The sequence below is a fragment of the Salmo salar genome, chromosome 09, assembly GCF_965601325.2.
Source record: "Salmo salar chromosome 09, fSalSal1, whole genome shotgun sequence".
NCBI classification, from domain to species: domain Eukaryota; kingdom Metazoa; phylum Chordata; class Actinopteri; order Salmoniformes; family Salmonidae; genus Salmo; species Salmo salar.
In genome coordinates this window covers 81,931,571-81,953,927 of record NC_138299.1, presented here as the reverse complement: position 1 = coordinate 81,953,927, position 22,357 = coordinate 81,931,571, and the positions used below count along the sequence as shown (strand labels likewise).

Below are 22,357 nucleotides of genomic sequence, written 5' to 3'. Positions count from 1 at the left end.
GACAGTGTTACGTTACAGCCTTATTCTAAAATGGATGAAATAAAAAAAATATTCATCAATCTACACACAATACCCATTAATGACATCACAATACCCACTATTGACATCACAATACCCACTAATGACTTCACAATACCCACTAATGACATCACAATACCCACTAATAACATCACAATACCCACTAATAACAAAGCGAATACAGGTTTCGACCGTCCTGTAGGAAGGTGAACCTTCACCCCAGTTTGCGGTCCTGAGCGCTCTGGAGAAGGTTTTCATTAAGGATCTCTCTGTATTTTGCTCCGTTCATCTTTCCTTCGATCCTGACCAGTCTCCTAGTCCCTGCTGCTGAAAAACATCCCCACAGCATGATGCTGCCACCAACATGCTTCACCGTAGGGATGGTGCTAGGTTTCCCCCAGATGTGATGATCGGCATTCAGGTCAACGAGTTCAATCTTGGTTTCATCAGACCAGAGAATCTTGTTTCTCATGGTCTGAGAGTCCTTTAGGTGCCTTTTGGTCAACTCCAAACGGGTTGTCGTGTACCTTTTACTGAGGAGTGGCTTCCGTCTGGCCACTCTACCTTGAAGGCCTGATTGATAGAGTGCTGAGGAGATGGTTGTCCTTCTAGAAGGTTCTCCCATCTCCACAGAGAAACTCTGGAGCTCTGTCAGAGTGGCCATCGGGTTCTTGGTCACCTCCCTGACCAAGGCCCTTCTCCCCCGATTGCTCAGTTTGTGTGGGTGGTCAGCTCTAGGAAGAGTAATGGTGGTTCCAAACTTCTTCCATTTATTGATGGAGGCCACTGTGTTCTTGGAAACCTCTGCTGAAAACAAAAATGTATACCCTTCCTCAGATCTGTGTCTCGACACAATCCTGTCTTGGAGCTCTATGGATAATTCCTTAGTTTTTGCTCTGACAAGTGTGGGACCTTATATAGACAGGTGTGTGACTTTCCAAATCATGTCCAATCAATTTAATTTTCCATAATCAAGTTGTAGAAACATCAAGGTTGATCAATGGAAACAGGATGGACCTGGGCTCAATTTTGAGTCTCATCGCAAAGGGTCTGAATACTTATATAAATAGGTATTTTTGCTTTGTTTTCCATACATTTGGAAAAACAACCTTTTACGCTTTGTCATTATGGGGTATTGTGTGTAGATTAATGAGGAAAAAAAAAAAATTCATCAATTTTAGAATAAGGCTGCAACATAACAAAATGTGAAAAAAGTCAAGGGGTCTGAATACTTTCCGAATATACTGCATATATAAAACACAGGACAATTATATTCTGGACTGCCCTGGGCTGTAACACCTGTAAATCTGTGTACGTGACCAATAAACGTTGATTTGATTTGACACACACAGAGGATTAGAGAGGACAGAGGAAAAGTAACACAACAGGAGAGAAACCGGGAGAGCTTTTCCTGCATGTTTGCTCAGGAGGTCCTTTGTGATCTTTAGCTTTGAAAGCTATGTGTATTATTGTAGATTGTTTTGTGTGTTTGTGCTACGCTTTGTGTGTATGACACTTTGTTCTACAGTATCCTCTTGCCAGTGTTTATATTGAATTCCTATACAAAACTGTCAGTGTAAACTGCCAACTGTTTGGCAAGGATGTAGCCAGTGTCCGGTGGTACATGAAAGACAATGGGATGGGGGAAGAACTTAGGGAGAACTATTGTTTCTCCTATGATCTGATCCCGTCCACTGAAAACAGTGTTTGCACCTCCTTCCTGCAGACAAACAACCTTCACTCACACATTACTTTACACATTATTTTACACATAACTTAACACATTACTTTACACATGGCACAAAACGTTTAATTTGTTTCTTTTTCTCTTTGTGTTTTTTTTCTGGGGTGTTCCCTCTGTGTAATTTGTTGTTATAAGATGCTCCCTTCCAAAAGAGACCTCGGTCTCAGTGGGACTTCCTGTTAAAATAAAGGTAAAATAAATCAAACATTACACAGCGTAAGAAAGAACAGGAGCGTCTGCAGGAATGTCCTGAGGAAGCAATGCATCCTGTTATTCTCACTGATGGTGTATTTGATACCTTTATGAACACACACACATGTACACACATGCAAAGAGGTGTCTAAGATCAGCGTTGAGGGGAGAGAAAATCACACACTCAGACCGGAATGATAGAATGTCCATTAGGTATATACAGTAAGATGTGTCTGGTGTTATAAAAACCTGGTTTCTTGGTGACATAGCCTAAATACATATGTGATGAACGATGTAAGCCGAGGGAAAGTGTTATTGCTTTGAATGAAAGACACGGAATTAAGCTATTATTGGTGCCTTCATTTGATGTCCCTGCGTCCTTGCTTTAGTGACCCTATCCAGTGGTCCATGGCAGCTCGGTCACAAGGCTCACCTGCCATCCCCTCTATATCGACATCACTCCTCTGACACTTAGCATTCTCATTATTCTTCCCTTCAAAACACCATTTCAATTACCCCCAGAGCACAGGGGCCAGCAGCCTCACTGCGTAAGCACAACATGGACACACGCAGGTGGAGAAATACACGCATTGAGACACATCGACATACACACACACACACACACACACACACACACACACACACACACACACACACACACACACACACACCACACACACACACACACACACACACACACACACACACACACACACACACACACACACACACACAGCTCCACCGCCTCAATCACACACAAACACAACACTGCCTCACACAAACACACTGTTTTATAAATACAAATTGTCATGTTTGGACATGCTGCCTTCACCATTGGCTAAATAAGAAGCCTTTAGTGCTGGGTGTTCTTATAAATATACACTTTTATGGGTTAAAGTGGCCATTGAAATGTATGCAGAGAAAATAACACAAATATCCCCTGAGTATTACAGTTTTTTACGATTGCTTACACACTAAAATGTAACTTTTCCCACAATTAGCAAAACCTTACACTCAACGAGCAAAACACAAGGCTAGATTTGCACAACTGTAATCACATTGTCAGCTTCACACTATTTGAAAAACATTACACACAGTGATTTGCAAAACACTAAACACACTTGTATACATCAGACACAGAAGTATATCATGATGTCACTTCCTTGCAATTCCAAAGCACTGACTGTCAAATTACCACACCTATGAGCCAATCTGTTAAACACAGCCATCAGGTGCACACACACATGATTGCTAAATTGTAGACACACCAATCAGGTTTAAGCACTATAAAAATGCAGCAGGTAGGTTCACCTGCCTTCAACCAAAATGGAAGGAGTCAGAAGAAGAGTGAGGGTGAGAGGAGGAGTACACAGAGGAGGAGGAGAAGGAGGTAGAGGTAGAGGAAGAGGAAGAGGAAGAGGAAGAGGCAGAGGAAGAGGAAGAGGAAGAGGCAGAGACAGAGACAGAGGCAGAGGCCAAGCCAGAGGTCGAGGAAGACCTGAAGCAGGAGGAGAACGTGCACAAAGAAGAAGAGGACCAAACTTATCAAATGACATTCGTGCAACACAATGTTGTGAACCACGGATTGACGCTGAGGGAGGCTGGACTGAAAGTTCAGCCAAATCTTAGCAGATATACAGTGGCATCTGTCATAAGGTCTTTTCGACAGGAAAACAAGTAAAAGAAGATCTGTCTACAGTTACAGTAATCAGCCGCTTATTGTATGCACCATATCAGCACTTGTGATACCCCTTCCTGTGACATTGTACAGTAAGTTACATGTATTATTCTCTACATAAGATTGAGGGTCGGGAACGACAAGGAGGAAGGGGGCCCATATTCAGGCAAGAACAAGAGAGAGATAATAAACATGGTTTTGGCCAATAATGCTATCAGGCTCAGAGAACTACAAGCCAACATTATCGGTGACCATGCCATTTTCAATAATGTCCAGCAGGTCTCCCAGTCAACACTGGCACGCATCCTGAAAAGACATCAGGTTCAAATGAAACAACTTTATTGAGTGCCTTTTGAGCGGAATTCAGAGAGGGTCAAACGGCTGCGGCATGAGTTTGTGGAGGTTTGTATTGTTCACTTTAGCACTGTGATGTTGCATACTGCACACATTACTTTTTTACATTGACTGTATACTAGACCTATCCTGAACTACACAATCTTGTCTTTCACTGTATTTCAGGGAGTTTTGCAGATGGATGCTGAGGAAATCCTGCATGAATTCATATATATTGATGAGGCAGGGTTCAACCTCACAAAAGCAAGAAGGAGAGGCAGAAATATCGTTGGCCACAGGGCTATAATCAATGTCCCAGGGCAACGTGGGGGTAACATCACCCTTTGCGCTGCCATTTCACAGCATGGGGTTCTTCTCCGTCATGCCAAAATGGGCCCTTACAACACACCTCACATTCACGCATTTTTGGACTGATTGCACCACATCGTCACAGCAGGTAATGAAATGCACCAGATGCAATACACTGTCATCTGGGACAATGTCTCATTCCACCGCTCTGCTTTGGTCCAGAACTGGTTTCAACACCATCCACAGTTGACAGTACTATGCCTTCCACCATACTCTCCGTTTCTAAACCCTATCGAAGAGTTTTTCTCTGCATGGCGGTGGAAGGTTTACGATCTCCAGCCCCAGGCTCAGGTAACCCCTCATTCAGGCCATGGAGGACGCCTGTGACCAAGTCGACGCCGCAGCTGTGCAAGGATGGATTCGACATTCAAGACGGTTCTTCCCGTGTTGTCTTGCTAATGAGGATACTGCTTGTGATGTTGACGAAATTATCTGGCCAGATCCAGGTAGGCGAAGAGATAATGTATAGTATGTTTACTGTAGTATTTTCTGTACAATATTGTCCGTTTTTTTCAGATTCTTTTTTATGTTGTTATTTACTGTAATTGTAACCTGTACTGGATACAGTATTTTATGTTTGTCTGTTTGCTGAGCTAACAGTGTTATGCACACTACTGTAGTAGCATGAAAACTGGGACATGTTTTGTTGTGATTCTCCATGTTGACTGATTTGGGTATATGGAGAGAAATAAATGAGATTTTCCTCAGTCTGCAGCATTGGTCTTGTGTAGTGTTTGTATAGTTGAACTTTCTCTGTGTACTTCATTTACAGTACTCTAATCACTGACAATTAGACTTGCTAAAAGTGTTTTAGGTTAGCAACAGCAGTGTGTAACTGGTTCAAAAAGATTGAAGTCATATGAAATGTGCGTGTATCGTAACAAAATATTGTTTTTATGAAGTCGTGTGTAGTTTTGACAAGTGTTCCATTTTGCAAATGATCTGAAGTGTTGTGCTACTTTGGTGTAGGGTTGTGCTAATTGTGCGTAGTGTTTTGACAAACCGGGCCCTGTTTTCAAAATTGTGCTTAAACAATTGAAGAAAACTAATGATTTGTCACTGACTGGCTGAGATGAGAGACAGCATTTAGATGTCCCACCTTCATTTACTGCCGCTAACGAAAGAGATGTACAGGTAACTGACAAAATAAAGGAAACACTTTCCCACCATTAACAAAACACCAAATTATGGAATATCTTGTGGAAGACTGGTGTCGCATCCCTCCAATAGAGTTCCAGACAAATGTTCAATGCCAAGGTGCATTGAAGCTGTTCTGTCTCGTGGTGGCCCAATGCCCTATTAAGATGCTTTATGTTGGTGTTTCCTTTATTTGGGCAGTTACCTATATATTGAATGCATATTCGTTGATAGAAGCTGATGGATTTTGTGCCCTCTGGGATGGCAGTATGACAGATTAAACTCTGCACCTCATTCTCATTCTATGGAGATACAATTAGGCACATTGGTTTACTGTACCTGTTAAAGGATGGGTCTCTCTTTGGGAATAACACATTCTCAGCTTCTTTCTGTGAGAAAGTTCAGTTCAGTGAGCAGGTCTGATAGAGCATGAATCCCACAGGTTGTATAGCTGTGTGTCTGACACACATAGAGATGAGTACTGACACCTGTGTACCCTTTCAGGAAGTGATTAACACTGGGCTACTGGTTGCCCACGTCAGTGACCTTCATTAGTCTGTGTGTGTGTGTGTGTGCGTCCGTCTATTTTCTGCTTTGAAGTTAGGCCGCTGACCCCTATGAGCCGTAGTTACAACATCCACGCTGGAAAAAAGACCCTCGGGCTACCTGGCATGTGGTCTGAAATCAACATGAGTTTGAGGAGAGAGGAGCCGCTGGGAGCACAGCCAGCCATCACTCTAGTTACATTACATCGACCACAGACTAGTGATTGCAGTGGTTGGGTGTAATGAGCGGCTCACGGGAAATCCCCCTTAGTGGGTGAAGGTAGGCTGATGAAGGCAGTGGGAGCGGAGCTGTGCTGGGAGGGAGAGGATGTGTCTTTCTGTGAGAAAGTTCAGTTCAGTGAGCAGGTCTGATAGAGCATGAATCCTACAGGTTGTATAGCTGTGTGTCTGACACACATAGAGATGAGCACTGACACCTGTGTACCCTTTCAGGAAGTGATTAACACTGGGCTACTGGTTGCCCACATCAGTGACCTTAATTAATGTGTGTGTGTGTGTGTGTGTGTGTGGTGTGTGTGTGTGTGTGTGTGTGGTGTGTGTGTGTGTGGTGTGTGTGTGTGTGTGTGTCTGTGTGAATCAGAGAAGTGCGGGGGGCAGTCATAATCGACATCCATGTCTTCGGAGTGCATGTTGTAACGGTTTTGACTTCAGGGCCATCACAATGTGTGTGTGTGTGTGTGTGATGGAGCCTGTGTGTTTCTGCTCCTATCAGGCTACTATTACTGAGGGCCAGTCAGTTAAGCTCAGAAGAGCAGCAGGGGATTATTATTTAAAAAACGATAACCCATCCCTTAACCCCTCCATTTACAGACTATAGGATAGGGAGAATAGATAGGATAAGACTACAGGATTGTCATAATATACTGACGAGGAGTCGAGAAGAGGTAGACTATTCCATTGTATAGTGTGGCTATGTAAACAATATGGATGTACGTGGTCCACTGTTCCTACTGTATCTATGCTTGAATTCACAACTCTTGCAGCTCAGCTTAAATTAGCCCCTAAATTTAAACAGGGTTGTACTGTTAAGTAACATGATGCACTGTATCGTACTGGCCCCTAATAATCAGGATATTAGTCTCGTGGTTATCTGTTGATTGGTCTTAAATAAACAGTCCAGAGCTGTCCTCATTCTTACGCCCCCCTCCTCATCCCTCTCCAAAGAACCCTCAGGATCAACAGAACACAACTTCACAATGTTCTCAGGATGTTCCCAGATTTCTGTGCTTCTGTTATCTAATTAAATGTTCCTTGGAGCGGTAGGAGGAATCTCCTGCTGCTGTCCGACCTTGTTTAGTGACCAGTAACCTCATCTCGGATAGGAACGCATAATGTGTGTGTGTTTGTGTATGTGTGCGTGTGTGTATGTTTGTTTGTTTGTTTGTTTGTTTGTTTGTTTGTGGGTGTGTGTGTGTTTGTGCAGCAGCGGGGGGTTCTTAAGGCGCCCTCATATTAGGTTCGGTTTGCTCTTAGCAGAACTGCGGTAGGCAAAGCGAACGTCTGTGTCTCGAATACTCCCTTAAAAGACTTTAGCTTGAAAAACGGGAAAAAAGCGGCAATAATACTGTTTGTCCCTTTTGAGATGCAGTAGCAACAACATAGCCAGTTTACACTTCCTCAAAACAGTCTGAATTAATCTAAAATAATCCAAGAAATCTGTTAGAAATGTTTACAGAGGATGTTTGGTGCAGAATTCCTCAAGTGAAAAATTGACATGAACACTAGTCGTCTTTCATTGAATGTCAACAAACATCCATCATTCTCACTCCTACTAGGAATAGTAATGTCGACCAATCAGAGACAAATATTTTTTTCGCAAAACCTGCCGAACACCAAAACTAACAAAAATGTCACAAAATGTACTCATAATATATGCACAAACTTTTTCGACTGGGAAGCATGCGACAGGTTTAAGGCCAGGGCCTGTCAAAAAGCACATTTCCACATGGCTGCAGTAATTATAGTCGCACCGGTTGGCGCTCAATGTTAAATTAAAATCTCCTTATTATCATAGCTAAGCCAGTATGAAACCAATGTTGATGAAAATTCACAAATCAACTTGATTCGTCATGAACTGTCTGGCCGTTTACCGAGAACCACTATAACAGATTTTTGACAGGGTCGTTAGCATTAGGGTTGTCAGACAGTTTTTTGAGGGAGTTCTATTACGCTGGCCCGGGTTGAACCGAGCAATGGCCCATCACGCCATCGGGCGAAAATGGGGAGGGAGGAGGATCCTTCTCAAAACATGCAGTAATCTTTGCCAAACAGTAACAAGGCAGCATGGTGCATCGTCCAAAAACATATAACATCTCTATTCCTTAAAATAAATGTTTGAATTTTCAAACTAGTTTTCATTAGGAAGGCAGATAAAGCGTTTTTTATAAAAAACAATCACTTCTGCATCTGAAACAGAATCTTAGTCATCACTCCTGCTTGACTACACCAATTTCTTTTGAGCCAACTTCACCGTCGTTGGCCAGAGCTGGTTCACGCCCAGCAGGCAGCCCAGTTCAAAAAATAAATGCAATCACTTTTCACCCAGTAACCCGGGCCAAATAAAGGAACCCACTCACTGCTTGCTTGCACGACCTGTGCACTGTCAAAACATGCAAGAAAAGTGGTCAGAGACCTGGCCGGGTGGTGCCAGAATAACAACCTATCCCTCATCGTAACCAAGACTAAGGAGATGATTGTGGACTACAGGAAAAGAAGCACCGAGCTCATCCCCATTGTCATCGACGGGGCTGTAGTGGAGCAGGTTGAGAGCTTCAAATTCCTTGGTGTCCACATCAACAACAAACTAGAATGGTCCAAACACACCAAGACAGTCGTGAAGAGGGCACGACAAAGCCTTTTCCCCCTCAGGAAACTAAAAAGATTTGGCATGGGTCCTGAGATCTTCAAAAGGTTCTACAGCTGCAACATCGAGAGCATCCTGACAGGTTGCATCACTGCCTGGTACTGCAATTGCTCGGCCTCTGACCGCAAGGCACTTCAGAGGGTAGTGCGTACGGCCCAATACATCACTGGGGCAAAGCTGCCTACCATCCAGGACCTCTACACCAGGCGGTGTCAGAGGAAGGCCCTAAAAATGGTCAAAGACCCCAGCCACCCCAGTCATAGACTGTTCTCTCTACTACCGCATGGCAAGTGGTACCGGAGTGCCAAGTCTAGGACAAAAATGCTTCTCAACAGTTTTTACCCCCAAGCCATAAGACTTCTGAACAGGTAACCAATGGTTACCCGGACTATTTGCATTGTGTGCCCCCCCCCCCCCCCACCCTCTTTTACGCTGCTGCTACTCTCTGTTTATCTTATATGCATAGTCACTTTAACCATAAATCCATGTACATGCTACCTCAATTGGCCTGACCAACCAGCATAGTCACTTTAACCATACCTACATGTACATAGTACCTCAATAAGCCTGACTAACCGGTGTCTGTATATAGCCTTGCTACTCATATTTTCAAATGTATTTTTACTGTTATTTTATTTCTTTACTTACCCACACACACACACACACACACACACACACACACACACACACACACACACACACACACACACACACACACACACACACACACACACACACACACACACACACACACCACACACACACACCTTTTTTTCGCACTATTGGTTAGAGCCTGTAAGTAAGCATTTCACTGTAAGGTTTGATTTGATTTAAAAAAATAAATGCAATCACTTTTCACCCAGTAACCCGGGCCAAATAAAGGAACCCACTCACTGCTTGCGCGACCTGTGCACTGTCAAAACATGCAAGAAAAATAAACGTTCAATCAGTAATGAGTGAATGAACAACTAAAACAATTTTGGATTGAACGTGGCTCTCATCACCAGACTGTCCATTGAAATTGAGTGTCAAGTTGACTTACCTCTAACAGTGTTTGTAACGTGACGGTTAGCGTCATCGCCCTGGGATTTGAAAGTCCTGGGATATTTTGACAAAAAATGTAGTGTTTAGTTTTTGCCACCCCTGCTCTTCCCGACACACACACACGGTGTGGGCTTATTTTAATTTATTAGGTGTCTCTTAAAGGAGCCTTTGGGTTGGTTGGGCATCGTTGTTGAGTGGCAAGGGACGGAGTGGGACATGTACTTGTACTAGTGTGCATGTCTTGCTACTACAGAGGATAGAACGGTGGAGAGACCAGCTCTTAAACTCTCAAGTAAATTGTTGTTGGCCTCAACCGTCAGATGCACACCATCTCTACGGTACATCCCATGGACACACTGCTTAATGGCAGGGTGGCGGATTGTGGGCATGCACCTATCCCGTAGAAATGTGCAAACCTGCTGATTAATTTATCACCAGGCCATCTCTATGGGAATATTTCTGTCATTTGAGAAGCTAAGAAATTTGTCAAGCTGGCCAACGTGGATCTGACAAACAACTTCAGCACATACACATGTACACAGTAGACTAGCCTACATCACACACATCAGTAGCACTTATGTATGTTTTCATATTTATACTGCCATTTAAAAATGGGGGAATGCGTGCTCTTCTACTGGAGTTGGACAGCTGTGTACAGCATTACTAAGAGCATTTGCAGCTAAAGGATTAAGAGTGAGAAAGTTACAGACACACCAATATCATACCCCCAATACATGATAACCTTGTCTTGGATGTTCTACACCTGCATTGCGTGCTGTTTGGGGTTTTAGGCTGGGTTTCTGTACAGCACTTTGAGATATCAGCTGATGTAAGAAGGGCTATATAAATACATTTGATTTGATTTGATGTCTTGGAGGTGTGATATTTGTGCGTCTGTAACTTTCTCACTCATCGTTACTCACAATTCATTCCCACATGAATGTAGAAGTGTTTAAGAAACATTATATACTATTAATATCTATTGGGCACAAAATAATCTGAAACACAAAAAAAAACAGCAAAGGCATCCAACAAGTTTGTAGAGTCACAAGCTTGATGTAGTCATTGTGTGCAAGAAATATGGGACCAGATAATACACTTTTGACTACTTTAATACACATAAGTGAATTTGTCCCAATACTTTTGGTCCCCTAAAATGGGGGGACTATGTACAAAAAGTAATGTAATGTCTAAACGGTTCACCTGATATGGATGAAAATACCCTCAAGTAGCCCTAACGTCACAGCCAGCAATTTAAAATCCAATGTGCTGGAGTACATATAAAAAACAACAAAACATGTGTTACTGTCCCAATACTTTTGGAGCTCACTGTATGTATTCATAGAAGTGTTTTGTACTTGTCTAATGACTGTATTTTACAGGTGTTTCACAGCAGTTTGTCATTTGTCACAGTGTTTGTATCAGGAGTTTCCAAAATTGCTATTGATGAGCCACAGTGTTTTGTAGGCTTTTTTGTTTAACCTCTTCGCTATAGGGGGCAGTATTTTCACGTCCGGATGAAAAACGTACCCAAATTAAACGGCCTACTTATCGGGCCCAGAGTCAAATATATGCATATTATTAGTAGATTTGGATAGAAAACACACTGAAGTTTCTAAAACTGTTTGAATGGTGTCTGTGAGCATAACAGAACTCATATGGCAGGCAAAAACCTGAGGATATTCCAAGCAGGAAGTGGCCTTTTGATTCTTTATCAAAACTACAGTATCTGTGGGGTTACGTAGCACTTTCTAAGGCTTCCATTGGCTCTCTAAAGCCTTCAGAAAGTGGATTGAGGCGTCTCCTGTCTCTGGGCAGAGTATAGTAGCTCAGTTTATCAGTGGTCTGCCTGGTGACAAAGAGATTGGATATGCGCATTCACGAGACCACGCTGTTTTTTATATTCCTCTTTGAATGAATACACTATTGTCCGGTTGGAATATTATCGCTATTTTACGAGAAAAATACCATAAAAATAGATTTTAAACAGCGTTTGACATGCTTAAAAGTACGGTAATGGAACATTTTGAATTATTTTGTCTCGAATTGCGCTCGCGCATTACCCTTTGGATAGTGACCTGAACGCACGAACAAAACGGAGGTATTTGGACATAACTATGGATTATTTGGAACAAAACAACATTTATTGTGGAAGTAGCAGTCCTGGGAGTGCATTCTGATGAAGATCAGCAAAGGTAATAACATTTTTCTAATACTAATTCTGAGTTTAGTGTGCCCCGAAGTTGGCAGGTGTCAAAATAGCTAGCCGTGATGGCTGAGCTATGTACTCAGAATATTGCAAAATGTGCTTTTGCCGAAAAGCTATTTTAAAATCTGACATAGCGATTGCATAAAGGAGTTCTGTATCTATAATTCTTAAAATAATTGTTATGTATTTTGTCAACGTTTATGATGAGTAATTTAGTAAATTCACCGGAAGTTTTTGGTGGGAATACATTTTCTGAACATCACACGCCAATGTAAAAAGCTGTTTTTTTATATAAATATGAACTTGATTGAACAAAACATGCATGTATTGTATAACATAATGTCCTAGGAGTGTCATTTGATGAAGATCATCAAAGGTTAGTGCTTCATTTAGCTGTGTTTTGGGGTTTTGTGACATATATGCTTGCTTGGAAAATGGCTGTGTGATTATTTTTGGCTATGTCCTCTCCTAACATAATCTAATGTTTTGCTTTCGCTGTAAAGCCTTTTTGAAATTTGACAATATGGTTAGATTAACGAGAGTCTTATCTTTAAAATGGTGTAAAATAGTCGTATGTTTGAAAAATTGAAATTATTGCATTTTTGAGGTTTTTATATTTCGCGCCATGCTCTTCCATTGGATATTGGCGAGGCGTTCCGCTAGTGGAACCCCTAGATGTAAGAAGTTAATTAAGCCTGCCACACCTGTTCATCAAGACCTCAGCTGTTCATCAAGACCTCAGCTGTTCATCAAGACCTCAGCAGTTCATCGAGACCTCAGCAGTTTATCGAGACCTCAGCAGTTTATCGAGACCTCAGCAGTTCATCGAGACCTCAGCTATTCATCGAGACCTCAGCTATTCATCGAGACCTCAGCTATTCATCGAGACCTCAGCTATTCATCGAGACCTCAGCTGGTCATCGAGACCTCAGCTGTTCATCGAGACCTCAGCTGTTCATCGAGACCTCAGCTGTTCATCGAGACCTCAGCTGTTCATCGAGACCTCAGCTGTTCATCGAGACCTCAGCTGTTCATCGAGACCTCAGCTGTTCATCGAGACCTCAGCTGGTCATCGAAACCTCAGCTGGTCATCGAAACCTCAGCTGTTCATCGAAACCTCAGCTGGTCATCGGTACCTCAGCTGGTCATCGGTACCTCAGCTGGTCATCGGTACCTCAGCTGGTCATCGGTACCTCAGCTATTCATCGAGGCCTCAGCTGTTCATCGAGACCTCAGCTGGTCATCAAAACCTCAGCTGGTCATCGAGACCTCAGCTATTCATCGAGACCTCAGCTGTTCATCGAGACCTCAGCTGTTCATCGAGACCTCAGCTGGTCATCGAGACCTCAGCTGGTCATCGAGACCTCAGCTGGTCATCGAGACCTCAGCTGGTCATCGAGACCTCAGCTATTCATCGAGACCTCAGCTATTCATCGAGACCTCAGCTGGTCATCGAAACCTCAGCTGTTCATCGAGACCTCAGCTGGTCATCGAGACCTCAGCTGTTCATCGAGACCTCAGCTATTCATCGAGACCTCAGCTATTCATCGAGACCTCAGCTATTCATCGAGACCTCAGCTGGTCATCGAGACCTCAGCTGTTCATCGTGATCTCAGCTGTTCATCAAGACCTCAGCTATTCATCGAGACCTCAGCTGTTCATCAAGACCTTTAATAGTAGAATCAGGTGTGGTAAAACTGGGCTTGAACAAGAAAGTCTGCATAACCCTGTAGCTCTTCAAAAGCAATTATGGCCATCCCTGAATTGTATGTACAAAGTTGACTAAATCTGATGAATGTACGTTTTACTATACATTTTCTGTTTTGTAATAATTCACTTTTGTTTACAGGTAATGTAGTACTAGGCATTTCTTCAGTCAATTCAAATCAAATCAAATCAAATTGTATTTGTCACATGCACCGAATACAACCGTTGTAGACCTTACAGTGAAATGCTTACTTACAAGCCCTTAAGTAAACTATAAGGTACATTTTCATGTAAATAGCTAATGGGTACATGTTGATTATTTGTGTATTTTCCAGGAGCATGCTTGATTATCTTAAGAGAGATCAGAGAAAAGTTTACCAGTTTACTCCATATTGGCTTAAATGGGTTTCTGGTTTTTGCTTCCCTCTGGAAAATCAGCTGTTAATATTAAATAAACACTAACAACTACATTATTTCTATTGCCATTTCTGATTATTGTTTACTTTTACTTAACTTTTATTTCTGTGTTATGTTGTATTATAACGTTGTATAATAATGTTGCATGTAAAACCATGGAAACTCAAAACAATAAACAAGGTTTTAAGTGAGAAGTAGGCATTTGTCTGAAGCTGAAAAAGAAAGGAAATTCACATGAGCACCACAATGCGTACTTCACCCATGCTTTACCAAGGTTTTCCTGCACTAAGCTTTGACCTACTACAGTAGCTATGTTGGTCTATTGTACTTCAAACAATGTGTAGGCAGGTTGCTTAAGATTCAAACCTTCTCAAACAGCCTAATTCATTCTCTTCAGAGGGATAATGGACTTTACAGTATCCTGCTGTTCAAATAATATATATATATTATTTATATATATTATTTCAACAGCAGGACACTGTAAAGTCCATTATCCTGTGACATTTGTGGTGGTCGTAGAGCAAAATGGAGAACAACACAGTGTTTGTGTGTCACATTCTGACCAGTAAAGGGGTTACTTGTTATTGTAGTTTGGTCAGGACGTGGCAGGGGGGTATTTGTTTTATGTGGTTCGGGGTGTATGTTTATGTAGAGAGTGTTTGGTTAGTATTCTCCAGGGTTTTTGGGCTATGTTCTATGTTAGTATATTTCTATGTTCTAGTCTAGTCTTTTTAGTTCTATGTTTAGTTTATTGATTTGGCCTTCAATTGGAGGGAGCTGTTCCTCGTTGCCTCTGATTGAAGGTCCTATATAGAGGGGTGTGTTTTATTTGGGTTTTGTGGGAAGTTGTGATTGCATAGCTGTGTTTAGCCTGTTATCTATCTCGTTCGTTCGTTCGTTCGTTCGTTCGTTCGTTCGTTCGTTCGTTCGTTCGTTCGTTCGTTTGTTCGTATTCGTGGTTTCCTTAAGCGGTCACAATAAATATATAATGAGCACTCAACCTGCTGCGCTTTGGTCCACTTACTACGACGACCGTTACATTGTGAGAGTCTTATCTTTCCAGTGGTCATATTAGGCCAAACCGTTCGGATGCTACAGGCATTTTAGTGAGAAGACAGATTTTTCATGGTCTGACACACATCGCTGTAGCTCGACCACCTTCCACCACAGACGCGGAAGGCCGACATAGGTGGATGGTGTGGATTCAGACATAGCCCATGCAGATATATCTAGCTTAAACTGACGGATTTTGATGGGGATTTTTTAAGTTATGTTACTTAGATTGACGCACAGTTGTTACATAGTCATTTGAAAGAGGTATTGAACTGTCCATTGATCAGCACAGCAATTGATAAAACAGGACCATGTTTGACAAATTGTTTTGAGCTTATGTCAATATTACACAGGTAAACTAACGGTTACTTAAATCAGGTTTGAATACATGCTCTATAGACCACTATATCTAAACTCAGCAAAAAAAGAAACATCCTCTCACTGTCAACTGCATTTATTCTCAGCAAACTTAACGTGTAAATATTTGTATGAACATAACAAGATTCAGCAACTGAGACATAATCTGAACAAGTTCCACAGACATGTGACTAACAGAAATTTAATAATGTGTCCCTGAACAAAGGGGGGGGGGGGGGTCCAAATCAAAAGTAACAGTCAGTATCTGGTGTGGCCACCAGCTGCGTTAAGTACTGCAGTGAATCTCCTTCTCATGGACTGCACAAGATTTGCCAGTTCTTGCTGTGAGATGTTACCCCACTCTTCCACCAAGGCTCAATGAGATTGAGATTCGGGCCCTTCTCTGGCCATGGCAAAACACTGACATTCCTGTCTTGCAGGAAATCATGCACAGAACGAGCAATATGGCTGGTGGCATTGTCATGCTGGAGGGTCATGTCAGGATGAGCGTGCAGGAAGGGTACCACATGAGGGAGGAGGATGTCTTCCCTGTAACGCACAGCGTTGAGATTGACTGCAATGACAACAAGCTCAGTCCGATGATGCTGTGACACACTACCCCAGACCATGATGGACCCTCCACCTCCAAATCCATCCCACTCCAGAGTACAGGCCTCGGTGTAACGCTCATTCCTTAGATGATAAACGCCTCTGGTGAGACAAAACCACTACTTGTCAGTGAAGAGCACCTTTTGCCAGTCCTGTCGGTCCAGCGACGGTGGGTTTGTGCTCATAGGCAATGTTGTTGCCGGTGATGTCTGGTGAGGACGTGCCTTACAACAAGCCTACAAGCCCTCAGTCCAGCCTCTGTCAGCCTATTGCGGACAGTCTGAGCACTGATGGAGGGATTGTGCATTCCTGGTGTAACTCGGGCAGTTGTTGTTGCCATCCTGTACCTGTACCGCAGGTGTGATGTTCGGATGTACCGATCCTGTGCAGGTGTTGTTACATGTGGTCTGCCACTGCGAGGACGATCAGCTGTCCATCCTGTCTCCCTGTAGCGCTGTCTTAGGCGTCTCACAGTACGGACATTGCAATTTATTGCCCTGGCCACATCTGCAGTCCTCATGCCTCCTTGCAGCATGCCTAAGGCGCGTTCACGCAGATGAGCAGGGACAATGGTCATCTTTCTTTTGGTGTTTTTCAGAGTCAGTAGAAAGGCCTCTTTAGTGTCCTAAGTCTTCACAACTGTGACCTTAATTGCCTAGCGTCTGTAAGCTGTTAGTGTCTTAACAACTGTTCCAATTCCACAGGTGCATGTTCATTCGTTGTTTATGGTTAATTGAACAAGCATGGGAAACAGTGTTTAAACCCTTTACAATGAATATCAGTGAAGTTATTTGGATTTTTATACGAGTTTATATGAGTGACTGTGTTGAACACACCAACCCCTGTTGTTATGTTGGGTACACACTGACCAACAAATGTGTCATGAAATATATTTATTTTTCAATGACATGTATTGTTAAAATAAAGGTTTATGGAAATACAGGCAGGTACCACATTACTACAAGACAAAATAGCTAAAACAAGCCTGTTGGTCTTTAAGTCTATAAGTATAAAAGTAAAGCTTGCTTTCGTATAATTAAACAAAGCTTGTAAAGGTAGTGGAAGGAGCTAATGTCTTAGTGTAAGCTGGGAAGAATGCAATACATTACCTTGTATGAGGTACACATCACGTTACTGTGGGAGCACCTCCTCTAAGAGAATGAATTAGGCTGTTTGAGAAGTTTTGAATTGTAAGCAACCTGCCTACACATTGTTCGAAGTACCATAGACCAACAGAGCTACTGTAGTAGGTCAAAGCTGTGTGCTGGAAAACCTTGGTAAAGCATGGGTGGAGTACGCATTGTGGTGCTCATGTGAATGTCCTTTCTTTTTAGGCTTCAGACCAATTCCTACTTCTCACTTAAAACATATTTTTTTGTTTTAATTAACTAATAGTTCCAGTCGAAGCTAGGACTGCAGACTCCTAATAAGTGCACTACGGATAAGTACTTCCTGATAAGCACAAACTCGTTCACAATTCAAGTGCTCTACATTATTTCTAATGACTGGAGATCTGCATGCTCTGGTTTAGTGCATGCATTCACAACTGTCCCAAGCCAATCCACAGTGGTGGAAAAAGTACTCAACTGTCACACTTGAGTAAAAGTAAAGATACCTTAATAGAAAATTACCCAAATAAAAGTGAAAGTCACCCAGTAATATACTAATTGAATAAAGGTCTAAAAGTATCTGGTTTTAAATTGACTTAAGTTCAGTTGTGGAAAAAGTACTCAATTGTCATAATGTTACTGGAGTAAAAGTATAAAGTAAAAGCTATACATCAAATTCCTTATACTAAGCAAACCTTTTGACGGTAAAAACTTTAGTTTTTTTGTTTTTACAGTCAAGACACCCAGGGGCACACTTCAACACTCAGACATAATTTAGAAACACAGTATATGTGTTTAGTGAGTGCGCCAGATCAGAGGCAGAAGTGATGACAACACGTTATATTGATAGGTGTGTGATTTGGGCCATATTGCTGTCCTGTCTGAGCATTCGAAATGTAACAAATACTCTTGGGTGTAAGGGGAAATTTATGGGAGTAAAAATAACATACATTTATTTTCTTTAGGAATGTAGTGTAGTAAAAGTAAAAGTTGTTAAAAATATAAATAATAAAGTAAAGTACAGACACCCCAAAAAAAAATCGTAAAATATTTTGACTTACTTTACACGACTGCCAATGCATGTATCAGGAGTTTTAGTGATTGACTGCATCTGGTTTATTAGGGGTTATAATAGATAGCTGACACAGTACATTACCATACTGGAACTGACCTCTTAGAGATAGAGGCACAGAGAAGGGGAAGGACAGAGCAGAGGTCTCCCTGAAAACAACAGCAGTAAATAATGATGAACGTTTTCCTCGTCTATCTGCACTGCTCTGTCCACTAACCCCTACCGGCCCCCACTGGCCCCCCTAGACTCCCCTTAACTCCTACCGGCCCCCCACTGGCCCCTCTAGACTTCACTAGCCCCTGTGTCCCAAAAAGCACCCAATCCCATTAGTACAATACTTTTGACCAGGGTCCATAGGGCTTTGGTCAAAGCAGTCCATTATAGGGAATAGGGTGTCATTTGGGACGCAGACATCATGCTGATAAATCATGTCAGTAAATTAATGGATGGATATTATCATATAGGCCATGGTCAGTGCCAACTTTCTGGAGATGGGATTTATGGAACAGTTCTCTCTGAATGGGACCCAAGGGCCACATAGATTTACTTCCAGATATTAAAGAAAAATCTTCTCAGCCACTTTTCAGTAGTTTGCTTGCGAAATGTAATATGGCACCAAAATATATATAAATGTACCATAATATTTTTGTATGTGTATTATCACATATTGAGGGTTATTTTAATTGCAGGCTATAGTATCATATGATTATTATCATTGTTTCATTCAACTGCTGGACTGCTGTGTCAAATAACCATATTGATCAAGATAGTTTTCTGTAGAAGGTGTACTTGGATATTAGTTTGGAAAAGGGTCAATATATATGGAAAAATATACCTACCAATGGGTAAGGCTAGGAAGAACGGCAGCCAGCAAAGCGTAAACATGCCAACCACGACCCCCAAAGTTTTTGCTGCTTTCTTCTCCCGGGAGAATTTCAGAAGTTTCACTGCCAGGGAGCTCCTCGCCTGGGTTGCGCGGCCCTTGCTGGTGCCACCGCCTGTGTCATCATGCATCTGGGATCCCCTGTGGATTCTGAGCGTGAGCTCACTCGTATTCATCCTCTCCCTCATCACCCCAGCCTCCAAGTTCTTGGTGGTCCGTTTGGCGACTACATAAACCCTAAAATACATGGACAAGATAACAACCAGCGGTATATAGAAGGACCCGAGGGAGGAAAAGAGTGCGTAAAACGGTTCCTCTGTGATGAGGCACACCGTGTCGTCCACTGATGGTGGCTGCTTCCACCCAAGGAGGGGTCCAATGGAGATGACCACCGAGAGCACCCACACCCCGAGCATGGCCAGAAGTGCCCGCTTCTCAGTCACTATGCTCAGGTACTGCAGCGGGTGGCTCACCCCGATGTAACGGTCGATTGAAATGACGCACAGGCTCATAATGGACGCGGTGCAGCACAGAACATCCACCGCCGCCCAGATGTCACAGAAGACCCTGCCGAACACCCAGTAGTTGAGGATCTCCAGGGTGGCAGACACCGGCAGCACGGTGGTGCCCAGCAGCAGGTCGGCAATTGCCAGGTTGATTATGAAGTAGTTGGTCGGAGTCCGCAGGTGCCTGTTGGTCACCACCGCCAGGATGACAAGGATGTTGCCCACGATGGCAAACACGATGAAAGCCCCCAGGACCAAGCCGAGCAGGATGGCACGGGTAAGATCCACTTCATCGATCTGCGTCCCGTTGCCAGTGGCGTTTGTGGAGTTGACAGGCGACTCTGACAACCACGGTATCCCCACTTTCCCACCCTGAAATTCCAATAAGGAACCATTTCCCCATAAGTTGGCATCGTTAGTGCTCAGATTCATTTTGACTAAAGAGATCCTCCATAGCAGGTTTCTAATCACCTGGAGATGTAGCAAAATAAAACGAGCAACACCATCCCAAAATAAACCTGCTCGAACAAGTGTTGTTAGGCTACATGATTAATGGAGAGGTTATCAAGGATTAAAATTTAATTTCCCAACCGGTGCATTTTCTTAACGTCCCACTCAGTTACAAAACCAATTGGTTGAAATTGTATCATAAAGGTCTTGTCACATCAGTCCAATTGCAGTGCAGTTGTCTCGCTCTGTCTTCTCTGGGAACTGTTTGCATGAAAAGTATCGAGCAGTCCCCCTGTGCCTCCTGTCAAACCTCACTGCTCCGCGCGCTTCACTGTATGTGCTTCAGCAGCTCTCTCAATGCAGCTTGACTGTATGAATTGGTAGATAGATATACAGCCGAACAGAAGAGACGTACTGTATATGACGAATATTAGGCCTACGCAGTAGCCCAAGAATAACTGCACTAGGAAAATGTCTGTGGCAGCACAGAAAACGCATGGATTTCTGTGTTGTTTTTGTGGTGAGGTCTATGCATGCAACTTTTTCATGAGTTGGGCGGGGAGTGGACTAGTGGCTGTGCTGTCATTGATGTATTTTTTCAGATGAGTAGATTAGATTGTTGTTTTGGGAGCTTAGTCTATAGGCTACTATGTTATGCAGGATGTGGGCAGGGGTTCAAGTGGGATTTTCTGGTGGAAAATACGATTTGATTGGAGGGCTAAACTAAAATCAAACAATTGTGCCTTTATGTTCATAACGGGTTTCAATGAGAGCTGATGCTGCTATGCAATGAATTCCTTAAAAAAAATAGTTTCTCCAACAAATCACTCACGACATTATCATGACCACACATTTTATGTGAGGAATAGCTGTCTGATCTAAACATGGAATGGTTCAAATTTGGCTTGGGATTTGTATATGTTTTCAGAAGGAATTATTCCCTCAATCTCTCTATCCACCATGAAACTCCACAATATTTAGGTAATATGAACAATGTTCAGAAATAAATAATCGAAAAGTCTATCACTACATATCTTAAACTGGATTTTGGAGGTGGGCTTTAGCACATTATACTCTGGGCATCACACCAGGTTGAGTATCTTGGGCATTGAAAACATTGAAGGTTTTTCTTGTCTTGATCGGTCATTTAGTTCAAATGGAATGGAGGCTTAAAGGGAATCAAAAAGGTGAACAAGCACATGGCTGAATTTTGCCTGTTTTTACCCATAGAATAATATCAGTAAGCAATGCATAGCTGTTAATATTTCTTTCCCTGTCAAGACAGACTAATATCTTATCATTAAGATTCAGGTGAATATATTTTTCCCACAGTCGCTGTAAAAAAACAACCCCTCCAAAAATGACTTCAACTAGTCACATGTAAATTGTCTTTCACATGTCTTTCCATTTGAAAAATACTACATTTGTTGAACCCAAATGTATGATTCAATACTATTATTTGTTTTGTTATTGATTATTACCAAACCTATTTGTCAAGTTGCAACCTACCTTCAACACTTACTTTTCCCCTTTGGTTAAATCTAATAAATATCAAATAAAACAAATATTTAATGTAAATACAACCCATTGTTTTTATCCCGTTGGAATTACCTAATCACATTTCTTCAATTGAGTTACTATGAATGAAATAAATCCCCTGGAAATCAAGTTATTGGTTCAATAACTTGAAATAATGTTTTCAAACATATTCTTTACACAAGTCTGTCATATGTAGTAGACACAATATATAAACCTACCCTTCCCTTTAATAGTACATGCATTTACATTATGTAACTAAAATTACATTTGGTGGCAGTGTGTCAGTTTAAGTTTGAATAACAAATGTAAAAGACCACATTAACTGGAGTCACATTCATTCTCAAGGGTGGGCAAAAAAAACCAAGCAGAAAGCCACGTCATCAATAAGCCACTCCTCCATCTCTTCTGATAGGCTCCCACCGCTACATGCAATGCACATGCGCGTAAGGTATTGAAAGCAATTTTAAAGCTTTCGTTCAATTAAAAAAATCATATTTTATCA

General features: G+C 42.1%; 1 protein-coding gene across 1 annotated transcript in view; it reads right to left on the bottom strand.

The window, feature by feature from the left end:
• Positions 1 to 20,817, bottom strand: part of LOC106611928 (alpha-1A adrenergic receptor) — a 32,651-nt gene extending 11,834 nt beyond the window's left edge. Inside the window, exon 1 of the mRNA XM_014212601.3 lies at positions 19,317 to 20,817. Coding sequence (XP_014068076.1) covers positions 19,317 to 20,298 — 982 coding nt within the window. The 5' untranslated portion in view covers positions 20,299 to 20,817. The remainder of the gene's footprint in view (positions 1 to 19,316) is intronic.
• Positions 20,818 to 22,357: the final 1,540 nt, after the last annotated feature.